Raw genomic sequence first — 14,255 nt, 5'->3', positions numbered from 1 at the left:
GGTATACCTAAAATTTAGCAATATAGAATTGATTTGATGGCATCTTGTTATTTAAGACAGGATACAATCTAGTTCTGACACAATTCGGTGTGTCTCTAACCATTTTGAACCTTGAAGAATTACCAGTAGCGTTAACATAAGCCAGGAAAACAAACATATAAGCTTGCTTACGTTACGTGTCCAGGACAGTCTCTCTGTGTTGTAACCCATCATATTCATGAGACATGTTACAAATAAATTCCATTCTGAGTGATAGCTTGGTCCTCCTGGAGCATTATAAGCATTGTACCACTTGACAAGCATCTGTACTGCTATCTCCTTGGGCAGAATAGCTTTGATGCCTTGCAGACATCTTTTCACTGTTGGAAAAGAAAAAAAAAAAAGTTAGGTGTGGTTTCCATCTTATCTTCTGGTACTTCTTCCAATCAGTGCTATAAATCTTTACAGTTCTTGGACCTCCTTTTAACTCTCCAGCAACTCTTTTAATAAAACCCACACCACACAACCTCCAGCAGCTGTTCCTTTAGTTCAGGTTAAGCACAGCCCCTCTAGTTCACCACACAAAGGGGAAAAAAGTTCCTTTTTGCTCATTACTGAAACCGGCTTGTGTCTGAACTTGCATCTCAGCCCTTCCTTAAGCAAGAACATACACAATAGCAGAGAGCAAAGCAACCTAAAGAACAAAGGAAGTTTTAAGAGTGCAGTGGGTGAATCACTAAAAGCTACAGAGCACACCTAAACAAGCGGTAGCAGCTCTAGAAGGTAAGTTACTAGAGCTTGGAACATGTGGTACTGAATCATTACAGTCCAAGATATGCATAAACTACTTTAAAAAAATGAATCCTCAGAAATTATGGAACATATTCCATGTGATGGATTCTGAATCATACCTAGTTCTGAAGTGGCAATTTCAGGAATTGTAATCCGAACCATTGTATTATTGCTGAGTTCCTGAAAAAATAAAAAAGGTAAGAGTCAAATTATGAAATGCATAAAGCCAGGGTCCCTTTCTATTAACTCAGAACTCATTTATGTATTAAGCATATTCCTAATTCCTGGCTATTTGCTACACTGAAGATTTGCACCTTCTGATGCTAGCTCCATGAAACACTTGAAATAGATCTTGAGCTGAATGACTTGAGGGAATCAATTAAATTCTGTGACTTGTAGAGTATTCTACAGAAAGAAAAATGTGGAGCGACCAATGCAAGTGTGACATTTTGCTGTTGATCAGGAGCTGCTACCAACGTCTCACTATGCAGTAGAAGTAAATGTTACCCTCACTTTGCTTTGCTAACGAAGACCAACTCAAATTACAGGATAATACCTACTAAAGTTACTCTGTTGTGGACAGGATCTCTTAGAGCATGAATGAAAGTACCAAGCTGCTGAAAAGTACAGTCTTCAATGTAAGTCGAGTCATGAATTTTGGAAGTATCCCTTAGCTCTGGAACTGGTGACAAGAGCACACCCTGAAAAGTGGTAAAAATGATTGCTTAGAATTGTTGAAAGAAGAGGATCTGAGCAAAAGACAGCTAAAATTGCCATTTTTAATGTACCAATAAGTATTTTGAAAACAATTATAAATCTTTCCAATCTCTGCCTCAGAAGTTTTACAGAAATAAATAAACAGTGCAGCACTAAATACATCCTCTTTAAACACTGTTTATTCAAGGGATTTACAGAAGAAAAATGAAAGATACCTTGAAAATTAAAAATCAATAAATCATTTGAAGCTGTTACAACTAAACTCTTCCCAAGGCAGGGCCTTCTTTCTTCTTACCTCTTCTATGGGCCCAAGATGCTTATTCAAAGGCTTTGATGGAGTGCTGACACTATCCAAGGGAGTACTTGGCCTAGGCATTTGGTTGGACATTGTCAGGGATGGAGCAGGCAGTCCAGGAATAAAAACCTTCCCCACCTTTTTGTGAACAATATATAGGAAACAAATAGTTGGTTTTCATGCCTGTGCTTCCACAAGCTTGCTTACATATACAAATGTTATCAGATTTTAACATCTTAAAGTTTTAAGAAAAGTGGCTATGTACTTAAACTAAAGTCTCTGAAGAGAAGATTAAAGATTACTTCATGTACTTACTTTCTTCAGGTGATGACACACCAAAGAACTACCATATATGGTCAGTATTGTACAGGTCTACTCCCACTAAAAGCTCTAGCAGGGCTTCACTGAGAAAGCTCTACTTTCAGAGAGTATACTTTTTTAATATACATACATATATATACACACACACACAAACGTGTACACACACACGTACAAATTGCAGTGTGCAAGGTTTCTGCATAGATAGAGAGAGCATAGTGCATCTCTATAGAATTTAAGAAAAAGTTTTAGTTAGTTTGGATGAATTGTGTCCACCCTAATAACAGCCCATTGAAATGCAAAATAATTTTGACATCTAAAGCTATCTGGCATGCTACAGAGAAGCATGAAAGTTTTTTGCTCAGGAACAATTCTTATGTTCCATATTCTTGAAGTTTTCTTTCTTTGAAAGCATTTTATTACTTTAGCATTTTACTATCACTGAAAATAAGCTCAAGAGATTATTTAATTGTACCACAAGATGCCACTGATTCTTCAGAACTACCTTTCCAGCACTTCACATAAACTACAGTTAGTACATCAGCACAGCCACCTTCGCAAGCAAGTCCCAAGTGAGCAGCAGCAGCCTACAGTAGCTTAAAATGATACCTTGTAAGGTATGATGCACACAGGATCCCTCTGTACAGCCCAGCTTGTAACCAAAGATTCAAATATTTATTGGGGATAGGAAAACTGTTACTTACCCGAACCACTCCAGAATAAAGCACTAGATTTCCACTGCCTTCCAGAACCAGCAGCGTATCAATGCCCTGTAAGAACCAAGCCGAATATTCAGCTTCTTGTATTTAAGTAAAAAGACAACAGTTGAACACAAGCGACAAAGCAGGATACTCCACAGTTAATAGTCCATACAGAGGTGTGTACCTGCACTGGAGCTGCATCCTTTGCTTGAATATTGGTAACAGAACCAAAGATCAGCTGTGACTTATCATTGCTCTCTTGAAATTTTACACACCTAAAGATTTGAGAAAACAACAGGAAACATAAAAGGACTGTCCCATCAATTAAAACAGTGTTGCATGGTGCAGTTACTTTTATTGTGGTGTATGTGGTTCTTTCCTCCTTCCTTTGCTTGTTTTGCCCTGCTAGTCAACTTATTTTTACTCTGCTAGTCTAATTAAAACCCCCAATGTATTTCTAAGGGGTAAAGACAAGGATAAATAAGAATACCGTTCAAATCACAGTGAATGTTCTCTCGCAACTTCAGTTTTATTTAAATAGTCCAAACCATCTATGCCACCACAGTTAAAAACATACGATATGTGAGCCAGAGATGTACTACAGATTCCACTAGCTGGAGGAGTAAGTATGGTAAAACCCATATCTAGCTGGTAATTTCTAGAGTGCTCCTCTTTGTTCACCTGCCCCCAAGATAGAGATGCTCACCGCAGCTGGAGCTGGGATTCCACTAAAAAGCACAAGAACTTCTGCCCACAAAGGTCAGTGGTAATAAACACTTTAGATGCTTGGGAATTCTTCTCTCTGTAGAAGAGACACAATGATCAGCACACTGTTTGGTCTACTATAAAAATTTTAAATGAAGGAAAACACAGGGTCCAGAAGCTGTAGGGTCACACTGGACTTCAATTAGCAGTGCATCAAGTTGCTAGAACGTGCCAGTCTCGGTTCCAGTCATTACTCTTGAAACTGATTTTCTAGCACTCCAATCTCCACATTCGCCACTTTTGGCATGCAGAGCAGATGCTATTTGGCTTTGTTCTCCTGTTCCATCTTAGGGTTAATGCTGTGTTTTGCCCCTTTTGATGGTAACACAGGAAGAGATACTCCCCCCAGAAGATCAGAAAAAACCCAAAGCAATGACGAGGTTAGAACCCACTTTTCTTTAGAAATCTCATGAAACCATTCCCCCACTCAGAGGGCCATGGATAATACAACAGACAAAACTGTTCCATGTGCCCACTTCTCTTTTGAAGGGAGCTAGGCACTGAGTGAGCATCATTTTTCAAAAAAAATTAGGAAGTACAAGTCCACAAATTTACTTTAAGGTGGCACCATTTGCAGAAAACACACTAAAATAAGCTGTCATTTTACTTTATTTCCCCCCCGCAATGGAAATCCAGAACTTCTCACAACCCAACACAAGCACCTAACCTCATGTTTGTGACTGTTTCCGTCCACAGATGATCTATACAGAGTTCGGGAATAATTGGTTCAGTTTCTGTTATGAGGAAGGAATCACTGGAAGCACTGTTTGGAGAATGGGTGATACTGTGCCTCTTTGGTGATTGAGCACTACTGGAAAAGTTGAACCTCTGCACTCCTGAGAAAGAATGCACTCCCAGGGCAGGGGAATGAGAGCGGCTGCAAGCAAAGACATAAGACATTACTGAAAAGTGATTTTCAAAATCAGGTATGGAATCCCACGGAGCTCATACACTGGTAGAGACTTTAAAAACAAACCAAACCCACCCTAAACCAGTAGCTAATTCGGTGTTAGTTTCCTTTAGCAATACACCCCAGCACAGGAAAGCAATTCTGTCATTAATTTCCAGTCATCTCTGTCAGAATCTAATAGAAGAGATTTCAAAAGTAGGAAAACCAACATTTTAAGTTGCGTGGTCCATTTCATCAAAAATCTCTCCCAACCTCTTCCCTCTAAATATGGCTTCCTTTAGAAAAGCTAACTGAAAACATTCATGGGACTCAAAAGACCTTCAGACAGTTCTCAACTCCACTACAGACTGACTGTGTGATGACAGAACAGCCTCTTTGGCTCTTGGAGACCAATTACCCTCCTGTGCTATAGGGATAATAGCACACCAAATGTCACAAGAGCATTCCAAGTGGGCTTTCAGATGCTGTAACAGAAGAGGCACCTGCACCTTAGATGGACAGATTTGTAATGGCAGACAGACAAGACAGCAATACCAGATGTCCATCCTATTCTATAGCTTGTATTCTTTGCTACCATCTATCTGCACGTTATGTTCAGCACGCACCTCAAAGCAGCCATGTTGGAGATAGATGGTGAGCGGGACTGCATGCTGGGTGATGACACTGATCTGCTCTGGCTGTGGATAGATGAGTAGTTCTGGAAAGGGGAGCCCACAGGCGAGTCTCCCTTTGAGAGGCTTCTGAGATGAGCAGTCAAAGAGCTGCTAGTGGCCATGTTCTGCGGTGTGCCCATCTGCTCAGAGAACTTCAGCACTGCGTTCTGCTCCTGGGAGAGAAAACAGAGCTATCTATACAAAACCAGCACATGAGCAATAACAGCCAGGAAGACAGTCAAATAGCTTGTTTCATCAGTTAGGTGTTAAAAATTTATGCCTAGGTAGGTGCTCAGCCTAAGAAGTTGTTTCTACCAACCATGCTCTCTCCCTCAGAGTCACAGAAACTACTCCTATGGTTTTCAGAGCAGTTGTTTGTCACTTCTCACAGAAGACAACAGTTTAAACAGTGTCCAAACCTTCCGGTACAATGCAAGGAATATGACGATAAACACAGTATACTTCATGACCATCACCATCACATGACCTCCTTGACTGTGGTATAGGCAAATACATGAAAGAAACTATATTTTTAAAAAACCCATCTTATTCTCTTATAAATAAAATAAGTCACAGATACAAGGCATTTCTAACATATACAGCCATAACGGCATGTCAATACACACAGAAATTTTTTATGATATTTAGTCAACAATAAATTTGTACCTCTGGCTTTACTCTCCGAAGAGCCCAAACAGTATGTAAACTCTGCACAGTATCATAGGTCATCACAATGGAAGGTTCAGCATTGAGAAACACAATCCTCAAGGTGTAATCAGCAACATACTGCACTCTAGCAGAGCCAAACACGCCTGCTAAAGAAACAGTTAACTTCAGTTAAGGCAAAAGGATCATTTCCACAGCAGCGTTATGAGTTACAGGGTTAGCATTTTTCCTACCCTCTTTCTTCCACAATCTGGGTTACTTTCCTGAACATTTTCTGTGTTCACAAAGCAACTAAAACACCCCACTTCTGAATTCTTGAAAGAGTGATTGTTTGCAAATTCTGTGATAGAGAAAATGCTCAAGTGACACATTAAGCATTTGATGCCATACTGATGGACTCCAAGTGACACATCTAAAGATGTAACCTTACCTCCAGACTTACAGACAAGAGGTGTTATCTCATCTAATGGGTGTAGCATGCTGAACATAGTAGGCAAAGGCTCTCTAGAAAGAAACCAAACAAAGCACGTTCAAAAAACAAATGCTAAGAAGAATCATTGTTCTCTCCTGTAGCTGGTACACGTGCTGCAATCCCAGAACAGCTCCTAAAACCTTAACAAATCAGAGCCTGAAATCTAACAGTAGAGACATGTGTTCTGTTCACAGAAGCTTGTTGAATTAACTTGAGTAGAGTCAGACAAAGGCTGATGTATCAAACAGAATGATTAGGTCTTGCTTTACATCGCAGAGCACTTGAGAATGACCCCACCTGGTGGCCACACGACAGACTTTGGCTGGCCCGAGTGAACAGAGCTGGCACCAGAGTTAGGAAGAGGAGTAGGAAGAGGAGAAAGCCCATAACCCAGATTCAGCTTAAGAGTTTAGTTTCCACAGCTTCCAGGTCCCAGACAAGCAGACAGCCATCAGGTCATTTGTATCCATCACAGAGAAGAAATCAAGCCACACATCTGTGGTCGCAATAGCAAAAGAAGGAATTTTCATGGAAGGCCAGTTTGAATAGGGTCAATCATGATTTTTGCAATGTACCCTCTTGAACATTCTCAGAACCTCTATTTCTAATCCCAACACTTCTGAGGACTAGAGAATCACAAGTGCCTGGAATGGACATATAAAGCCCAAGAGAGAGCAACTGGCTATATGAGAGCTGCTCATCAGCACACCATCCAACTCCTTACTCTGCTTCTCAGCTATATGCCCAGCCACAGAGCATAGGGTCTACAATCCTCACCAAATAAATAACAGGATGCTCCATACAGTTAAAGCATTCTGCAGCTGAGAGAAAATGTCTCGATGACAATCCTTAAGTGAATCTCCCAGTTTACCATCACAGCCTGGAACCAATTCCCAGGAAAAACCTTAATGAAATCAGGCTAGTAACACTCATATCGTGCCTCCCATACCCTATTCCCAGAATCACTACTCCCAACTAGTCCTTAAGGCAAGACAGTATCAGAGAAGTATCATGAATCGTTAGTATTCAGCCACTTCCTGCTATTTCCTGACGTTTCACCCGATTTCATCTGTCCCCGTCACGAACACACAGGTTCTTTCATTATTGCTCTTCAACTCTTGCACTGCTGTATTAGATTAGCAAACAGTCTATAATGAAAAAAATCAAAGCCACTCATTACATACCTGGGTGGACTTGGAGGTACTTCATGTGAAGAACTGCTGCGCTCAAATAACAAACCATATTTTGTTGGCCAGACATTTGCGACCTATAAAAAATTACAAATAGATTTATAACAACAACAAAAAACCCAAAACCCACAAGTACTTACTATATTGATTATGTTTCATGTTCGAGTATCTCGTTAGAGCAAAATAAGATGTTTAGGCCTTTTCTTGAGAGAAAGGTAATTTAAATCAGAGCAGGTTCTCAGACTACAAAGCAGTCATACCCATACTTTCCCACATCGTACAACCAGCTGCCACTACTTCCAGAAGTATTCAAAGCCTGAATGACACAGTTGCACTGTCATCAGCTTTGTTGCTTTCGCTCACAGAGTGAAGAAGTCAGGCAGCCTCCACCAGGAGTGCTTTATGCACACCTCCCTACCTCAACAGTGTGCAAACAGATAACAAGCCCATTTGTGGACAAAAAATAGGCAGCACTTACCTGAAAAGGTAAAGCAGCAATGTAATCCTTTCCCTCTATGCTATGCACATTTATACAGGAATTCTGCAATATGCAGATACATTTTTCTACTACTTCATCACTGCCTGAAACCAAGGGGAAAAAAAAGGAAAAAAAAAACCAACAATCAAACACAGTAAAGTTTCTCTCATTCCTTAGACATCCTCTATACAGAAAATACAAGCTTCAGGGGGAGTGGCTGTCTTAACATAGCAAGTCTTGATGACTAAACTTATCATGTCAAGAGAGCTGAACTCAAAGCATTTGTTTGGCATTACAGTAAGCAGGAAACTTACCATCAGCTTTTTCAGATTTTTCCTGGGGTATAATGAAGTCACACCATAAGGCCTGAAACCAAATACAATATAATTACTTCTGAAAAACAAGCTGATGCTACTACACAATCTTTGCCTTTCCATATTTCCCAAAGTAACCCCTCCTCAGAATGCTGTTTGAAAACAGTCAGTGAGTATTTTTTAGCTAATGTGCATTCGTTCAGTCACCACCTTTCCACGTTTTCATACCTGCAGAACAGGGCTGTCAACAGTGAAAGCCTTGTAAACAGTAGATGCTTGGTTTTTACTTCCTTTGCTCCAGATGACCATGTTGCTGGCCACATACAGCTCTTCATCGTAGTCCACCTCTTCCCCAACATCACTGACACCTTTCCTCAACTGCCAACTTTCCTGAAAACCAAGGGGTTTTTTAGAAAAAGTTACAAGACCTGCCGGCGTCATCACAACAGCCGGTCATTGCTCAGCGGTCACGGTTTGGCCAATTTATTTAGGAAGCCAGAAAGCCAGGCCAGGGCCCCCACGCCCTCGCTGCCTCCTACCCGCTGCCGCTCGTGGATCGTCACCTCGCGGAGGGAGCCCACCAGGCCGGCCGCCCCGTCGGAGGAGCAGAGCTCGGAGGCGGGCTGCAGCCGCCGCAGCTGGAGGGTGAGGGCGCTGGGATGGCGCCGGCAGTGTTCGCGGCCCCGGGGGGCGAACTCCTGCAGGTCGCCGGCCGCAATCATCGTCGCCCTCTCGTCAGAGTGGTCCGACATGGGGCCCCGATATCCTCATTATTTCTGGGACGGACGGACACCCGCCGCGACCGGGCTCCGGCTCCCGCGCCGCCCGGAGGCCACGCGGGAAGCGGCAGCGCGGCTGGGGCGAGCGCGGACGCCGGCGGCTCCTCACACGGGCGCGGCCATCTTGTCGCTCCCGCCCTGCTCCGCGGCGCCGCGCGGGGGACGCCGGGAAGGAAATGGCGGGCGGTGGCGGAGGGGCAGCCGCGCAGCCCCAGCTCTGTCCGCGTAGGGGCCTCACGGCGGGCACGGGGGCATTTGGCCGTGTCTCCTGAGGGGAATTCTGCTCAAAACGCTGTGCTGGGGTGGTACGGTCACACGGATCCTTAAACCAGAATCGCTGGCGTGCGGTCCAGAGCCTCGGCAGCCCGCTGTCCCCGGACGCAGCGGGGTACGTTGCGTAGCGCTCAGCGCCCTGTATGCCCGTCCTTTTCCCACCTCCCACGGCAACTTTCCTCATAAACTTGACCTACGTCGCCCCTCATGAACCGAATTGTCACTCTGCACCTTCTCTTCTGACTGTAGCCGGCAAGGAGCCAAAGGACTGTCCTCTTAAATCTCTGAGGGTTGCAACAAAATACCCCCTTACAGCCAAGCCTGTATTTCTGCAGTTAAATATTTTAACAGCTTCTACACTGATGCTTCAACATAATTTTGCTTTAAGGCATAAAAGTTTACACAGCATGGAATTTAGTTACCTGTAGAGTTTGAGCAGTTACTTTCCAAAGGCAGGCATGGCTCTTAGGAAACAGAAAATGCAATATACGTTAGACCATTTCACGGGACTGGCAGAGCCTCCCTGTCACTCTGCAGTTGCCAACAGGCATGTTGCACAGCCCTCTTCACAAAATTTCAGGTGCTCATGTGATATGGATGAGCATAACTCCTTGGAAGTCTGCCCTCCACAGACTTACACCAGCTAAAAACCCAGCTCCTGACGTGGCTGTTCTCCTGTCTTGAGCACAGAGAGGTTATATCATCCACCTTCACTCCTGAATGGGTGCAGGGACTGCCTGCCACATTCGTGAAGGCTAAGGCTGAGGGTGCCAGAACCTTTGCAGCTGTATGTCTGACTACCAGTGCTAGATGTCAGGCAGTTAGCCTGGCTTTTCTGATGAGAACCACCAGATTTTGCCAAAGGAATGATGCACTGACATGCATTTCTGTATAATCAAATGTCACCCATGTGTAATCGGGTCGTTTGGGTTCCAGCATCTGCTGGTCTGCCTTGGTTGTGGTCTCACAGCAAAACATGCAGAAATAGTGCGCTGGGATATACTCAGCTGCCAAAATCTGGTGGGACAATCAGATTATTTTTATTCTTTTAAGAACAAGTGTCACGGATGGGATCAGCACCGTGCTGTTAATCTGGCCATTTTGCAAGCACTGTAGCACCCACAGGCATCTGTCCCATGCGGATGCGTCGGCAGTAAGCAAGCTTGTCCTGCGGTCTTTTCAACCATTTAAACATTGCAAAATGAGCTCTTTTCTTTACCTCTCACCTTTTTAATTGCTCACCTAAACAAGAGGGTGTTGCTGGCTACACATCACAGCCAGTTACTAGCTTTCAGTGTAGCGCCATTCCTGCAACAGTGTACTTTCTCTATTTGTGTCCAAGTAGCATACCAGAAAATGTCTTTTTTTTTTTTTTTTTTTTTTTTTTTCCCAATTAGCACCTGTGGTGTGAAGTCCAAAAGGAGCCTGTGTTTGTTTGACAGGCAATAATAACAGAACAAAACCTGTATGAAGTACCCTGATGGGAACTGGAAGGGTAGGGCATTCTGATGAGGATGATTTATTTTCAAGGTATTAGTTTCACAAGAGAAATCAAAGGAGGAGGGAGAAGCTGTGGAAGAATTGAAAACATACTTGAAACCATGGTTCCAGCATGTGATTTGGGGAATCCTTGGTTCAAGTCATGATAATAAGCACTTATCGTTTTCTCAGAAATGAGAAGCAGCTTGCTGGGGAAAGCCAGGTTTAGTAGAAGCAAGAATTCACCGAGCTGCAGAGTGTTTTCAAATCGTATTGCAGCTTCTGGCAGGAAGACAACTGGAAGAAATGGTAGCCTGGATCTACAGATCCAGCCAGGGACCAAATTTCCATATGGAGACAAATGGGGGTATGTAAACAAATAAGACTGTGAAATACAAACAGCAGCTTTGTGGGCAAGTAAGAATGCCCAGGGCTCAAAACAAGGAAGGTTCAAGCCAGTGTCCAACCTTTGGAGATGGCTTTCTGCTTTTGCGAAATAATTTGCAGACCAGGAGAAATTGTCCTAGGAAGAAACAGCTGACCCAAGGGACAGAATGTGCCTGGTAAGAGAGGTAGCATGTACCGTGTGCCCAAAGAAAGCATCACAAGAAAAAAGGCATTTTAGTAGCGCCACAAAATGTTCCATTTTCTCTGCAAATTGTTCACGAGCTGCATCCTGTGACCGGGATATAACATTTAACACAAATGGACCATCTGCCTTGAGCTAAAAACATGTTGCCAAAAGAGTTTGGTATTTCAAAGAACAGGAGCCCTTGCAAATAGAAATAAAAATAGACACAAAGAGGAAGCAGAAATAAAGGAAAGAAGAGATTTAGCAAAGTGAAAACAAAAATACAGAAATAGCAAAGGGGAAAAAAAATCTCAGCAGATAATAGCCCAAAGCCCGATTGCCGAGTACCATTTCTGCTAAATGGTCCGATTTCACAAGTATTACATTGCTTCCAAAGTCTCTGAATAGTCTTGTGAGAAAATGGTGTCGATGCTCTGAAGTGAAACTGCAAAACCCCTAAACGGTCAAGTCCAGGCTCTGATGTTATCAGAAGAGGATTATAACTTCTCATCCAGGCAGGAGAAGCCCATGATGATAAAGATAGGCATCTTTGCGCTCATGAGCAGGACTCCGCATGGAGATGTATACCAACACAGCAGGAAAACATAGACTCATGAAAACACGGACTCCCTCAGAGGGATGGCCTGGGCAATGGATCCAATAACCTTTGTGCTGGAACGCATGGCTCAGAAATGGCCAGTACCTGTGCAGTTACCTGCACTCTACTCTGCCCTTCCTCCTTCGGAAGGGGAGACGTGGGTGCTCCCTCCATTGTGGTCTGTGCTGCGCTACAGCACCTGGAGAGCTGTGAGCATGACTGGTTTAGCTGGTTCAGGGTTGGATCTTGGCACTCAGACAGAGGAGACAGGCAGCCTTTGTTTCTGATTGAAGGTTCTCCCTTTGTTTCGGTCCTCCTTCCTTTGACATCAGTTGGTTTCTTTTCCTCTCCCACTGTCCTGTGAGGTATTTCTAGGGCCAAATGCTGGCTGATGCCCAGCCACAGGCAGCAAGAACAGGGGATGCTGTTTGGGGAGATCTTGCGAGTCCAGCCATGCATATACTTTGGGACCAAAAACCACAAGTTGTTTGTGTGCAGACCCCCCAGAAACTGTTGAGTTTGGGCTCTGAGGTATGGAAATATGTAATCTGCTCAGAGGAAGGCTGTCAAGGCTGCTTCTAAGCCTATACCCTATATGCTGTTGGAAGGAGACCGAGGACAGCAAGGTGGAAGCTGCACATCACCAACCCCAGAGCAGCCAAAGTGGTCAGACTGAATCCTGCCAGCTGCTTACAGACCTTTCCTATCACAAACCTGGCCACAAAGTTTTTTCTCTGGTTTCTCCTCTCCCTGTTTTTTCCTCCCCCTCCATGCACCAGCCTCTTCCTCACATCAAGCTGTGCCCAAATGAACCGCAACAAACCCTATCAAGCTGGAGACTAGTTTACACCAGCGCTGAGAAGAAACCAACCTACTGTAAAGAAATGACCCAAATTAGGGGATTTTAGAGAGCTATTTAAATCCTCTTTATGTGCCCATGTGTTCTCATTGTTTATTTTTTTCTTCCTCTTTCATAGAAATAGCTCCTGCTTCCTTCGCCCCATGTTAGTGGGGCAATTATATGACATTATCCCAATGCCAGGGGCTGTTTCCACTCTGCGGCCCACAAAGTCTAAAGGCCTTTCCATTGCTTTGTTCCCAAAAATTGCAAAGCCAGCAGCAACGGGGAACACAGCCAGATGAAAGTGCACCCATGTGGCAAAGGCTGACCACAAATGACAGGCTTATATCAACAGCCAGCCTGGAAAGACAGAGGGACGAATGCCTGTCACCTGGTCTCCTCCTACTCCCCGAGTGACATTGGATATATGGGGAATGCGCTCAAAATCTGGAGAAAAAGCGATGCTGCTGGAGCTGCACGGAAGGTGCTGGTGTTCGGGCACTGCTGAAGATGCTCAGTCTTCTTGCAGCAGCTTTAGTACATTTTTCTTCTCCCCTTTAATCTGGGCCTCTGGTGACATGCGCCCTTCCTTAGCTGCTGATCACTTCAAGATGTGAGAAGCTGGTCTGGAGTGAAAGAGGCGGCGAGGGGGGAAATTCGATCTTTGTCACCAAGGCCTGAGAATATGCAGTGCATAAGCAGCTTTGCAAGTCGAAGAAGTCTGGGAGTGATTTGCTCTTTTTTCACTGGACTTAAGATGTTTTTTCTTCCCTATTGGAAAAGATTTCAGACCGGATTTTGTACGGTTCTTTTCTTTCTAACAGCCTGAGAAGTGCACTGCCCTTCCCAGCTCTCATTATAAATTATACCCAGAAATGAGCAGCTTCAACCCTGAGCTGTCTTCTTGCCCCATCTCTGTTTCCACAGCATGCTGATGCTTCCCTAGTGCTAATTGAACAAAATTTACATCTCTTTTCCTAACTTCAAGGCTTTGGGAAGACTATAGCAGGCTGGTGGAAAAAAAGGTACACTTATGTCATAGTTGCAGACTTTTATGTGCGGGGAGCAGAAAGGTTGCAGCAGAGAAATACACTGAGTCACATGAAGTCCAGCTGCCGGTTCCCCAAATCCCGGTCCATTGCCATTTGTGGTGGGGGAAATGCTGATGGCCTCGGTACAGCTTGGTCTCAAACCTCTTGAAGCACGGCCAGCGTTAGGGTCAGGTTTTGAATACCCAGAAACTCCCCCATTTCCTTCCCGTGCCATCAGGAGATGTGTTCTGTTCACTCTTTATATTAATTGGCTCGTGTTGCGCATTGGTTTCACGGGGGTCTTCTTCCTTTTCTCATTGTGGCTCGGTTTTGTCTCTGTCCCCTCCTTGCCTCCGTGAAAACGAGAAGGAAGGGTGCTTTCAGCACACCATGCCCTTCCTAGCCTGCAGCACGGGGTCCGGGACCTGCTCCC

General features: G+C 44.0%; 1 protein-coding gene across 4 annotated transcripts in view; it reads right to left on the bottom strand.

The window, feature by feature from the left end:
* ANAPC1 (anaphase promoting complex subunit 1) overlaps window positions 1-9,158 on the bottom strand; it is a 34,000-nt gene extending 24,842 nt beyond the window's left edge. For 3 of the 4 annotated variants that reach the window (XM_049800078.1, XM_049800080.1, XM_049800081.1), the window contains exons 1-16: window positions 8,790-9,158; window positions 8,479-8,640; window positions 8,251-8,302; window positions 7,937-8,040; window positions 7,453-7,535; window positions 6,227-6,300; window positions 5,797-5,945; window positions 5,083-5,303; window positions 4,235-4,444; window positions 3,509-3,604; window positions 2,987-3,077; window positions 2,806-2,871; window positions 1,784-1,921; window positions 1,332-1,472; window positions 891-951; window positions 172-359 (exon numbers count right to left, since the gene is read on the bottom strand). In XM_049800078.1, coding sequence (XP_049656035.1) covers window positions 172-359; window positions 891-951; window positions 1,332-1,472; window positions 1,784-1,921; window positions 2,806-2,871; window positions 2,987-3,077; window positions 3,509-3,604; window positions 4,235-4,444; window positions 5,083-5,303; window positions 5,797-5,945; window positions 6,227-6,300; window positions 7,453-7,535; window positions 7,937-8,040; window positions 8,251-8,302; window positions 8,479-8,640; window positions 8,790-9,002 — 2,049 coding nt within the window. In that variant the 5' untranslated portion in view covers window positions 9,003-9,158. The remainder of the gene's footprint in view (window positions 1-171; window positions 360-890; window positions 952-1,331; window positions 1,473-1,783; window positions 1,922-2,805; window positions 2,872-2,986; window positions 3,078-3,508; window positions 3,605-4,234; window positions 4,445-5,082; window positions 5,304-5,796; window positions 5,946-6,226; window positions 6,301-7,452; window positions 7,536-7,936; window positions 8,041-8,250; window positions 8,303-8,478; window positions 8,641-8,789) is intronic. The other variant, XM_049800079.1, reaches the window with a different exon arrangement.
* Window positions 9,159-14,255: the final 5,097 nt, after the last annotated feature.

The sequence above is a fragment of the Accipiter gentilis genome, chromosome 5, assembly GCF_929443795.1.
Source record: "Accipiter gentilis chromosome 5, bAccGen1.1, whole genome shotgun sequence".
In the NCBI taxonomy this organism is placed as follows: domain Eukaryota; kingdom Metazoa; phylum Chordata; class Aves; order Accipitriformes; family Accipitridae; genus Astur; species Astur gentilis.
Note: the sequence above shows the minus strand (reverse complement) of the source record. Positions and strands in the feature narration are given on the sequence as shown.